We start from the raw sequence: 11,875 nt of genomic DNA on the forward strand, positions 1-11,875 counted from the left end.
GTCCCAAGGTCAAGGTACTTGGATGTTTGTACCGAATGAGGTGGGAAAGCAAGGCAAGCGCTGGGCATGGGTGGGTCCTTCCTTCGAAGAAGCTACTAAAGGTACGTACAACAGACAGCGGGAGGCAGGTCGGTCTACAGAAGGAGCAGCAGGTGCAGAAGAGCAGGAGCAAGGCGGGGGAGGGGAAGAGCACGCAGCAGGCGGGGGGGGCAACGATGGGCAGGAACGGGAACGGTGACGGAGCGTCGGATGGGCAGAGCACCTCAGTGCAAGGCAAGAGCACTGAGCATTGTCCCTTCCTCCTTGGGCCTGCCCGCGCTACCAATGACGTAGACTCCAGTACCTTGTGTGCCCCGCTTACATCACCAGGAGCAGGCACATCTTACGAGCTTTGATTGGTTCACCAGACTTCAGTCGTGATTGGACCCCACCTATCTTGGACCCCTCAGGCTGGGAAAAAGGTACAAAGTGTATGTATCTTTTTGTGAGGACCCTGAATGCTTCTCCTCCCCGTCCCTGCATCTCCTTCCCGTTGCGTGGGTTTATTCCGTATGACATCCATTCCCCATTTGCCTAACCCATGTACAATGATGGCATTTCATTCCAAGCGATAGTTTTCTGTGTATTTCACATGTACATTATCCGTACGTGCGAACTGAATACCAAGGCTTTGAGAAAGGTTGCTGCCCCTCTCACAAGTCATGACCATACCCAACACATCTCAAAAAACACCCGGCTTGAAATCGGTCACCCTCGCCTTGATAATAGCCGACCCAACCTGCTTCATAAACGCCTGGTGTGCAGGGTCCTTGTGGAGGTAATAGTCGCGGTCCTCAACGCTCTCAAACTCGGCCACGAAAATGTGCGTGATGCCGTCCTGCAGACCCTCGGGGCTGCAGTCGAGGCCGCCGACCAGAGACTTGATATACGACTTGTTGGACGTTGGGTGGATGCAATTCTCCTTGAGCGCCAACATGGAATCGCACATCTGTGCCTAGTGTTAGCCTGCTTTCTCGCCTTCTCGCTAAGGTAAGGTAGCCATCTGACCCCGGGTCTGCCGGGCTATGGCCAAACATACCGTCTTCACCTCCTCTGCTGGAATGAGCTCCTTGAACTGGAACTGGACAACGTGGATGACGGTCATTTTTGAGTAATTCAAGAGTCGATGAGACAAGGAGGGGTATAAGAGTTGGAGTTGAGATAAAGTAGAGTCGAGCGGCCCTTGGGTTGTTGATCAGTTGTTTTGGCTTCCCTTCCGGACGTCCTCACCCCGCCTCTTGTTCAACGCGGGCGGAGTATGGAACGGCGGGGCATCGCCATCTCATCCGTCATCGTCCCGTCTTGATGCGGGGTGACCTTCAGCCAATCATATGTGCGAAACACAACCACCAGACTGGTCTTCAATTGACCAGCATCCACGCCTGATTGTGAGGCACGTAGGTATACAAGCATCAGGTGGAGGGTGCAAACACGCTGTGTACTGGCAAGCCACATGTGGTTGTGGTCGCGATTATGGCCAGCCTGGCCTGGGCTGACAACTGTTGTGGATTAGTGTTTCCTGGCAAACGTCTGCCTCCTTTCCTCTGGGTGCTCTGGGTATCGATCGATTCATCACTGAATACGACCACATCGCCGGACACGTGCATTGCGGTGACGGTGTTTCCTTTTGTCAGTCCGTCATGAATAAATTCTAGAACCCGTAGCAAGGAATCGGGGCTTTAACTGCGCTAGTCTTGGAGGAATAAATGAATACGAAGCCGAACAAAACATCGACTATCGTTCCGAACTTTCACATCAAGAACAATGCTAGCTTTGCAGGAAGCCTCGACGTTAAGATGGTAAAAGAAACTCACATACCCAAAGGAGCTTGTGTCAACTATGGTATAATGGCATCACACAAGAAGCTGTCGAGCCCTTAATGGAGTACAGTTATTGAAGTAATGATTTTCATTATTATATCTCTTCCTCATCTACCTCTCTCTCTTGACTCTTCCTCATTACGAAACCATCATCCATGGCCTACCTCACCAATTTTATCACCAAATCCATTCCAGCTCATCATACGAGAGCATTCAATACAAAGGAAACTTCTTGCTTGTACCAAGCTTGTGCTCGCTCATGATATCCATAGACCACTGCAAGGCCCAGATTACAAGAACACAACCATACCAATAGCAACCGCACCAAGAACGCTCATCAGCGGCATCACGTTGGCAGCCATCAGAGCGGGCTCGCCGGCCGTCACCACGGCGGTGGGAGAGGTGGTGACGGGGCGGGTACCGCTGACGGTGGTGGGAACGGCTGGAGTAGTCGCGGGAGAGCTGCCGGCGGGAGGCTTGGTGGGGTTGGAGGTAGGGTTGGAGGCGGGAGGGTTTGCGGGAGGGTTTGCGGGAGGCTGCGCAGGAGGCTGCGCAGGAGGGTTGGCAGGGGGGTTGGAAGGCGGGTTTGAAGGAGGGTTTGAGGGAGGGTTGGCGGGAGGGTTGGCGGGAGGGTTGGAAGGCGGGTTGGAAGGCGGGTTGGAAGGCGGGTTGGAAGGCGGGTTGGAAGGCGGGTTGGAAGGAGGGTTGGAAGGAGGGTTTGAAGGAGGGTTGGAAGGCGGGTTGGTAGGCGGGTTGGAAGGCGGGTTGGAAGGAGGGTTGCTTGGGTTGCTGGGAGGGTTGCTGGGGTTGGTAGGCGGGTTGACAGGAGGCGAGGCCGGGTTCGAGGGCTTCGTGACCATGGTCGAGCCACCAGGGCCAGTAGGGGTAGGAGTTCCCGGGCGAGTGAAGGACGAAGTAGTCGTCGTGGTGACGGTGCTGCAGACAGCATTGTTGCAGGTGGTGTACGTCTTCGTAAGGGTCGAGCAATCAGTGTAGAAGGGTGGCTGGGTGCTCGTGGCCGGAACGTAGACTGGGCGGGTGTAAGTTGAGCAGGTGCCGTTGTAGTTGCAGCGAGTGATGGTGGTCACTGTCGGGGGAGTGATGACGGGGGGGAGGGGGTAGGTGATTGTGGTGATGGGCTTGCAGTAGCCGTTGTAGCAGGAGGTGATTGTCACGCAAGGGGGAAGGGTGACAACATCGCAGGTGCCGTTGTAGTTGCAAGTGGTGGTTGTCACCGGGGGAGGAATGGTGATAGGAGCGGTTCCGTTGGGGAAGACGGGAGGAGTGGTGACAATGGGCCCGGTGGTGGGATCAACTGGGACCGGGATGATGGTGGTGCTGTTGTTGGGAAGGGTCACGGTCGAGCTGGTAAAGGTAGGGAGAACGCCGGGGTCGGTGGTGTTGAGGGCCGAGGTCGTGAGGACGGTAGAGGTGACGACGTCGGTGGTGGTGCTCGACGTGGTGGCGACGCCGGGGTCCGAGGAGGTCGAACCGGTAGAAGTCGAGGTCTGGGTGGTGCTCGGGACGGTGCTGGCGCCGCTGCTGAGGGTGGAGTCCGTGGTGACCGAGGTGCTCGTGGGAGCAATGACAGTGACGGTAGAGCTGCCGACACTGGTCACGACAGACGTGCCAGTGGAAGCCGTGCTGCTGGAGCTGGCCGAAGAGGTCAGAGTGGTGGTGGTACTGCCGCTGGTGACCGTGGTCGTAGGGTTGGCCACAGTCACGGTGGTGCTGGGCGTCACGGTGGTAGTCGGAGCGACGACGGTGGTCGAGGTGGTCGACTGGCCGTTGACACCGGCCAAGAGGGCGGCACCCGCGGCGAAGCGGATCATGGCAGGAGAAACCATCTTGATGGTTTGTATCTGTAAGCGAGAGTGGTGGTTGATTGTGTTTGACTAGACTCTTGAGCTAGAGAAAACGAAAGACGAAAGCGAATGTCGAAGCAGAAGCTCGAAGAGGAGAGGAGTGTTGGAGATGTGATTGCTGTGATGAGGATGAGAAGAAAGGACTGATATCGGTTGGGTTCAAGGAGGCTTGATATAGCCGTTGATCGTGTGGTGTACGTCTGCCCACCCTCGACTGAACAGTACCGAGAACGTCGGTGGGCCCATGCAGGAACACTTCGTGAGCTCCATCCAGAGTGAACATCATCGGCCAAGAGCATCGTGAAAATTCAGAGATCTCGGATATGGCTGCATGCGGCAAAAGATGTTGCGAGCCCCTCGTGCGCTCTGCCAGTTCGGACCGTTTTGGCGTACGCCATAGTGGACAGTTGGGACTGGCAGTTGGACGGATGTAGTAAGAAGAAGAGGTATTTTTGGGATGAGCCCGTAAGCGAGCATGGCTAACACGCGAGTGGTCCAAGGAAGAGAGTTGCGCCGGGCGAGGTACGGAACCAGGGGAGAAGAGCATTTCGTCGGATCCGGATAGATCAGAGGCAAGTGTGGTGGGTTTGGTGAGGTAGTTGTCTAGAGTGAGACATTGCGCGATGGATCTGGTGGGTATCTTCGGGTGTGAGGAATGTTGGTGATCGCTGCGACCCTGCCCGAGGCGATTCAGAGTGAGACAAGAATGGCGAGGGGAAACGGAAGGCGACTGCAATCCAGGGCAACGAGAGGGCCAAGCCAACGTATCCGTACGGCCCGGATCATGTCTCTTCGGCGCCGAAGACAGCCTTGCTCGCGTCCAAGCCCTATGAGAACGTCATCGACGCTGTCTCGCGGTGAGACAGCCGGCTCCCGAAGTCCGGTGGACTCAGCATTCCAGCCTGGTCGCGGGGTGATTGTCCATAGGGAGCGAGAGGGATGGTTCAGTCATCAACTGCCGCTCATGGCACCCCGGAGGAAATTCTGGTGGATTCCTTCGTGTCCATCATAAACTACAAGCTTAAAGATCTAGTAGGAAAATCTAGTTAGAAAATTCACATCAATCAGACTTATTGCCCTCAATACCTAATTGGCTCCGAACTCAATCCACGGAAGATCTTTCGTCTGTTGAGTGAATACGAGGAGAAAATGTCTGCTCCATGGCTGCAAACGGCAGGTTGTCGATGAAAATCGTGAAAGTTCTTCCGGAGCTTGGCCGTACTGAGATAAACGCGCTTTCGGTCCTTTGACGCCGCATCCACTCTCGTGATCTACGACACCCCCCATATCCCCACGTGTGGGTGGGAACGGGAGATGAAGTGGTTGCGCGATGTTGGGAGAAGCCACAGAGCGTGTCGTTGAGGCTTATGGCGGGACGCCGGAGTCAAGGGGGAAAACCAGTTGGACCCGGCTGGGAGGGTAGTGGCTTGCGCCGTGATCGGTCGTGTCGATTGGTAAACCGTAAACGAAGTTCCTGAGACATCAGCTCATATTGCTGGATTGTGACCGATTGAGGACGAGCATCTCGGATTATGAAGGTTGTATGCTGCCGTCATGGAGAGTGTGGTACGATGGACCCAATGAGCCTTTGATTATCGCTGCGCTGTCACTGCCGTATCGTAGAGGACCTGGCAACTGCCGAGGTGTAGGTTTGAGGACAGGCCGAAATGTGTATTTACGTCTAGCTTGAACGATGTCCTGCGTCGTATCCCATAATTAGCAAATAAGCGGAACCGATTGATCTTTAGGTCAGCGGGGAGACTGTCAAGACGATAACCATAAACATGTGAAGTAATAAATGTGAGCCATGTATTCATCTAGATTCCTGGACTGAGCTCTGCCTCCATGCAAAACGCCCCGACAAATGAAAAGATATCCAACCTAATCTATTCATACATGACGCAATAGTCTTTCTTAATCATCCACTGCTCTCTCCGGCGTGCCGCTTACAACTTCATGCCAAGTGCCTTGTGCACACGCATGCTCTGCCGGATGCTCAAGTCGAGCATAATCTCCTCACTGCCACCAGGGATGGCGTACGCGCGGACGTCGCGGTACAGTCTCTCGACCTTGCCGCCCTGGCCGCCGCGAGAGTACGACAGACCACCAAAGATCTGCGACGCCTCACGAGCGCAGAATTCAAAGGTGACGGTGCTCTGGGCCTTTAGGCCGGCAATGGCACCACCAAGCTTGAGCATGGCCTCGGTCTCACCCATCTTCTGGCACTGGAAGATGAGGTTCTCGAGCCATGCGTACGAGGCCTCAATCTGGCGGGCCATATGCGCAAGCTTGAGGCGAATGACGGGGTGCTCGTAGAGCTTCTTGCCAAAGGTACGACGCTTGTTGGCGTACTTGACGGACTCCTCGTAGCACACACGAGAGAAGCGCAGGCACTGGATAATGATGCCAATACGCTCGTGGTTGAAGTTGGTCATGATGACTGAAACATGTTAGTGAGGAATACTGGGCAAATTCCTGGGAATGGTCACACACCTCTGAAGCCCTGGTTCTTCTTGCCGAGCAAGTTTTCAACAGGTACCTTGACATCCTCAAAGGTGATGTAGGTAGTACCGCTGGACCAGACACCCTGACAGTCCATACGTCTTGTCGTGACACCAGGTCCTCTCTCGATGAGCAGCAAGCTGACACCGTTCATGCCCTCGCCACCTGTGCGGACGGCGGTGGTGAAGTAGTCGCACCAGATACCGTTAGTAATCCACTTCTTCTCGCCGTTGACGATGAAGTGCTTTCCATCCTCGCTGAGCTTAGCCTCGCAGGTCAGGTTGGCAACGTCAGAGCCGGCATCGGGCTCAGTAATGGCCAAGCAAATGCGCTTGTCACCGTTGAGAATGCCGGGTAGGATACGGTCAACGAGAGCCTTCTGGCCAAACTTGACCAGGGGCGGGCAGCCAATACCGAAACCACCAATGACGTTCCAGACAAAGCCACCTGATGCTGCGCGAGACAGCTCGTCGGTTAGAAGCATCTCATGGAAGAGATCCCAGTTCTCGGGAGCCACCGACGCAACGGTGTTGTTGGTGTACTGTGTAGGGTAGTGGACACCGAGCAGACCGGCAAGGTAGCCGCGCTCACCCATCTGCTTGTAGATGGCGGGGTCAACCTCCTTCTTCTCATCCCACTCACCAACGAAGGGCTCGACATTTGTCTCGACCCATTCGCGGATCTCGGTACGGAGGGCAGCGTGTGTCTCGTTGTAGTAGGGAGTGTGGTACTGTAGGCAACGTGTCAGAGAACGATAAGCGTCAGAGATGAATTGCAATTGAGCTTACAGCCTGGTACCAGTTGGGGTCGGCGTAGGGAACCAAGTCGCCAAAGGGATCCATTGGCTCGGACTCTTCGGTGCTGCTGGCAACGACCTTCTTGGGGGCGGCCTTCTTGGGCACGGGAGCGGCGGCAGCGGGTGCGGCCTCGACGGGCTTGGGCTTGGAGTCGAGGGAGCCGACGTGCAGCTTGGCCTTGTACTTCTTCAGGATACCCTCATTGTGGTACTTCCAGAACTGCTTGGAGGCGTCCTTTCCGGCGACGCGCTGGAGGATCTTCTTGCCACCTGGGGAGATCAGTTAGAGAGACGTGCGTCGGGTGGGTTTGGGAAGCAGGAGCTGAGGCGTTGGCAGAGTGGATGGCAGAACTGAACATACCTGGGTGGTCATCCTGGAACTTTGTGAGGTCGTAGACGTCGCCGTCGACGATGATGAACAAGTCGTCAGGCTTGTTGTGCGACGCAACGTCGCCAGTGGTGAAGGTCTTTGACATTGTGACTGGTGATTACTCTGTCGTACGATGCTGTGGAGTATGTGGGTGCTATCTACGGCAGACTCTCGTCGGATGGGTATTCGTCGTTCGACTGTGAGCTAACAGGAGAGATGGACCAGGGGAGAGGAAGACGAAGAAGGACGGAGAGGGGGGATAAGATTGTTTAAAGAAGTCTTGCCGGAAGAGGATGTGTCTGGGGAAATGGTGTCGAAAAACGAGTCGCGACGGCCAAGGTCGGCAAATGGGCCAGCAGCTCCGGCGCAGGCCAGACAATCACATGCTTGCGGACGCGACAAGGTAAGCCCAAGGTAAAATGGGAGAGGCACCTGCCCTTTGGTTTCTGGGAGAGGGTTACCTTCCATTGGACCTGCTTACCCAGGAGGGTTTAGGTACGGAGTACGGAGTACATCCAGGTTGGCTGGGGAAAGTACCCCTTCCCGCCTCGGGGTGAAGCTGGGGTGCAGATGGCCAGGAAAGGTACCTCTCGAATCCCTACTCTCGTCACCTTGCACGTTTGACCCAGGGGATGCGTGTGCGGACACAGCCGCAGCCTCAGTGCAGGACCACGGGACACGCATAGAAGTACATCTGCACCGAGGCATTGCAACGAGTCTACCTGAATAGCATGCAATCGATTACCGGCACGTTTGAGTATTGTGTGCAGCGATCCTCCAGGCTTGCGAGGCCATTCAATGCCATCATACATTTGTGTTTGTTGGCCTGAAGATTCCCCAAGTTCCCCCACACCTCTTGAGGCCGAAGACAGAGATACGGGTACCTACAAATCAAGCCAGAAACAAAAGCATGCGGAAATTCGGGGACGGGCCCAATGTGTGGGGAAATCTGCAGTATGGAGCAAGTACGGATACTAAGGTCGCGGGTAGCATCAGTCACTGAAATTGCGGCGGACGCGACTGGCCATGGCTGGAATCAACCACAATCAAGTGCCACTGGATTGGCTCGGAGGCTGGCGAACGGGAAACAGACTCCAGAGTGAGCTTGGGGAGCCGTCACGCTAGTCCCCATCGGCGACATCCAGGTGCGCTAATCCGTGTCATGTGGTCTCGTGCAGCCCTCTCCCCAGTCTCAGTTTGCGCGCCGTCCATTGTCTTTTTTTCTTCTTTTTTTTCTCTTCTTTTTTTCTTCTTTTGTTTGGCCTGGCGTGTGAAAGCCTCCGCTAGCCTGGATCAAACAGTTTACAAGAATGCGACTGGTGCTCAACTGCAGCCGTGTGTTTGGTGCGCAACATGTGATTCCCAAGTTCTGTTTCGGGCGTCGCACCTCCTTCTTCTTCGGCTGATGTCATCGAGGGGTGGCCCGTTTCCGGTTCGCGAGGTGTGGATCAACCTCGGCATCTTTTTCAAAGGTGACTGGCCAATGGGAATCCCGTCGATGGTCATGTGAGGTGGGCCCTTTCTGCTGCCGCTTTGCTATCCATGGCACAACAGCCCTCAGAGACGGAGAGGTGAGCATTCAATACCTACGTCCAATACGTCTCGAGTCAGGCACATGATCTCCCGACAACCGACCTCCCACACCAACGAGCAGAACGCGGAGAACCTGGACGGCGTTGGTATTTACTCTAGATTAGTAGATTACCCCGTGGGACAGAATTACCGACCCATGGCTTGTCTTCGGCATGCTACGAAGTAGTCGTCTACCTTATTAGCACGTGGGTTAGTCTGCGCAGTCCCACCAATGTCATGGGGGAGGCTGGCTGGCTGGCTGTCTGTACGGGTACATGTACTGCCTTTTTGCATGTAGATGAATTCCCAGGTTGTTGTCAGATAATCTGTATTTGAAAGGTAACGCGCTATGGAGATTGGTCCTCAACTCATAGCAATCCTCCCAAAATATTAGATCCACATTGCCTCCCAAGAGCAAATGGTCTCGTTTTTGACCCCCAAACGCCGAATCCCACACTAGAGTAATCCATGAAAGGCACCTTTCCGTCCCGCCCTTTCTTTAATACCTTGGATAAATATTCTCAAAGGAAAGACCACATGCCGCAATCCAGCCACCCCTGTCCAACCGACGACCAATACGTCCATCTAGGCTCCACGAGGCTTAGACTTGGCAGCAGCCTTCTCCTTCTTCTCCAACTTCTGCTTCTTCTTCTTCTCATCGTTTTTGGCATCCAGCTTCCGCTTATGCGCAGCCTTCTCTTCCTCTGTCTTGGGAATCACCTTGAAAAAACCATCGAGACGGACTTGCTGGTTACTCTTCAAGTTCTTCTCCAAGCGGGCGCCTGCTGAACGCACGCGGTCCTCAGAGAAGCCCTTTTCCGTGACGAGATACTGCACCAGTCCCTCCATATCGGGCTTCTCCCACTTGAAGTCGCAAAGTGGGTCGTCCGCCTTTCGCACGTCGGGGTTGAGAAACAGCTCTCGGGCATCTTGGTACGGCCAGTCGTCCGGAATGACGTACTTTTGCTTCGGGTCATTCTTGAAGGCCTCAACTAGTGTCTCCAGGTCACCGTGCTCACGGATCAGCTTGAGAGCCGTCGAAGGACCGACCTTCGGGATGGGGTCAAGGTAATCGCAGCCGAGGAGGATACACAGGTCGACAAACTGTTCGTATCATGAGTTACGACGCGTTCACCCTCGTCAATTATCATCCGGGAGCGACATACCTGCTTCCGCTCCATGCCAAGACCTTCCAGCACCTTCTCAATGTGAACCTCCTGAATAGGCTCTTTACGCTGCTCGCTGAACGTCAAGTGACGGAGCAATATAGGAGTATCAAAAGTGAGAGTGTCCATATCCTCACTGGCGGCGGCGTAGACCTTGCCTGCACGAGCAAGGACAGCACACTGAGCCTCAGCCTCAGTGGGAGCGATGATGAAGGGGATACCCATAAGCTTCAGAAGCTTTCGGCAGTCCTCATTGTGCTCGCGAGTCACCCGCACTGTTCTTCGGGAGAACTTCTCAACCTCCTCAGCGGTACCAGTCTCCTTGGCCTCCTCAAGACCCTCGGTAGCCTCCTGCTTTCTCTGGAATCGCTTGGCGAGCTCGCCAGACTTAAGCTTAGGCGGGGCGCCGTCGAAGACGTATAGTGGTTTGATTCCGTTGTCAACCATTCGGAGTGTACGATAGAACAGACCCATAAGATGTGATGTCGTCTCTCCGCTCTCGTTCATGAGCTGTTGGCCATCGGATCGGACGGCGATGAGAAAGGAGTAAATGCTCATGGACCTGGGGGTTCTGTTAGCAAGGGCGAGCTACAGGGTTTCGATGGCGAGCCTACGCATCCTGCTCTCAGTTAGGGGGCTTCCAAATGACTTGGCGATTGGACTGTACTTACAATGGCAACTTTGCGACCAAAGTGCGCCTTGATCTCTCCCTCCTTGATCGCATCGGGAGCTTCCTCCTTGATGATCTGGAAGAGATGCTTGATACCCATTTCGCCGAACTGCCAATGGGCGTTTGCGATTATTGGACGAGAAGACTTGTTTGATCGGTCGCGGGATTGAGGAGTGTTTCGAGTAGTAGGACAGAGATGGTAGATTGTTCTTTGCGTGAAGGTTGAAGAAAGAATGCAGTAAAGGCAGCAGTCGTGAATTGGTGGGGGATGACGACTGGGGGCTGGCAGGAAAGGAAGGGTCGAGCACGACGTCGACGCGCCTGCACCTTCTTCGCTGAGGTCATGACGCGCCTTCCATCGCGCAGCCCCACCACGCGTTTAATTGACTGGCAGTGCTGGCAGCTGGTGTCCACTGGCAACTGGGGAGGTAGGTCCCGGTCTCCGAGTCGGCGGTCACAGTCTATCAAACTCGTCTCAAAGGTCCATCCTGCTTTGCAGAGGTCGGTTTTCACGAGCTTTTCCCTTGGGATTGGAGTATATTTTCTGATACTACACTTCCTGTAAGCCAGCTCAAGTCAGGCTCATCGAAGGCAATGCTTGACCGGCCTGTCTCGGGGGTTGATTGCTTCTGATAGATCGGATCTTGAAAAAGGTGTCGTTGCACCGTTACTGATTCGCTGACTGCTCTTCTTTCAGAAAAAGCTACTCATTCATCCCCAGGCTGCATTCAGTCTGGAGCTCAGAACAAGAATGAATGCAGACATATCAATGGCAGCCCGGTAAAGCCAACAATGCGACGTGTTGCAACAGACCCGCCAGTGACACCGAATGGAACATTTTGACCTCTCAACCACTTAAACCGGCTGACAAGAGCCTCTCACAACAACCCTAGAGTCGGACAAACAGGCCTCAGCCGCACACGATGAAAACGTCAGCAGAGGCTGCGCTGGCAATGCATGTCAGCCATTAGGAAGCCTGATCCAAGTTGGGGGCCAGAAGCGAATTAACCCCCGCCAGACCTGCAGCCCGCTAGCGTCACATCCAATTGCTCAGCCCTAACAGCGACAACTCCTC

The 11,875-nt window shown here is 54.7% G+C and overlaps 4 protein-coding genes across 4 annotated transcripts; all 4 read right to left on the reverse strand.

The window, feature by feature from the left end:
* Window positions 1–721: 721 nt before the first annotated feature.
* On the reverse strand, window positions 722–1,144 carry BDZ83DRAFT_589557 (stress responsive A/B barrel domain-containing protein; the record flags this gene model as incomplete). Its single annotated transcript, XM_060506243.1, has 2 exons — window positions 722–988; window positions 1,079–1,144. The coding sequence occupies 2 exons, from the start codon at window positions 1,142–1,144 to the stop codon at window positions 722–724; spliced, it is 333 nt and encodes a 110-aa protein (XP_060359600.1).
* Window positions 1,145–2,149: 1,005 nt separating this feature from the next.
* BDZ83DRAFT_756855 (uncharacterized protein) lies at window positions 2,150–3,706 on the reverse strand (the record flags this gene model as incomplete). The annotated part of the gene is made up of 1 exon (XM_060514810.1): window positions 2,150–3,706. The coding sequence occupies one exon, from the start codon at window positions 3,704–3,706 to the stop codon at window positions 2,150–2,152; it is 1,557 nt and encodes a 518-aa protein (XP_060359601.1).
* A 1,964-nt stretch (window positions 3,707–5,670) lies between these two features.
* Window positions 5,671–7,498, reverse strand: BDZ83DRAFT_756856 (acyl-CoA dehydrogenase domain-containing protein; the record flags this gene model as incomplete). Its single annotated transcript, XM_060514811.1, has 4 exons — window positions 5,671–6,164; window positions 6,218–6,956; window positions 7,015–7,292; window positions 7,384–7,498. The coding sequence occupies 4 exons, from the start codon at window positions 7,496–7,498 to the stop codon at window positions 5,671–5,673; spliced, it is 1,626 nt and encodes a 541-aa protein (XP_060359602.1).
* A 1,669-nt stretch (window positions 7,499–9,167) lies between these two features.
* On the reverse strand, window positions 9,168–10,900 carry BDZ83DRAFT_764111 (XPG domain-containing protein; the record flags this gene model as incomplete). The annotated part of the gene is made up of 3 exons (XM_060515230.1): window positions 9,168–10,068; window positions 10,131–10,718; window positions 10,802–10,900. The coding sequence occupies 3 exons, from the start codon at window positions 10,898–10,900 to the stop codon at window positions 9,550–9,552; spliced, it is 1,206 nt and encodes a 401-aa protein (XP_060359603.1). The 3' UTR covers window positions 9,168–9,549.
* Window positions 10,901–11,875: the final 975 nt, after the last annotated feature.

Source organism: Colletotrichum acutatum (assembly GCF_030867785.1).
Source record: "Colletotrichum acutatum strain CBS 112980 chromosome Unknown BDZ83scaffold_141, whole genome shotgun sequence".
NCBI classification, from domain to species: Eukaryota; Fungi; Ascomycota; class Sordariomycetes; order Glomerellales; family Glomerellaceae; genus Colletotrichum; species Colletotrichum acutatum.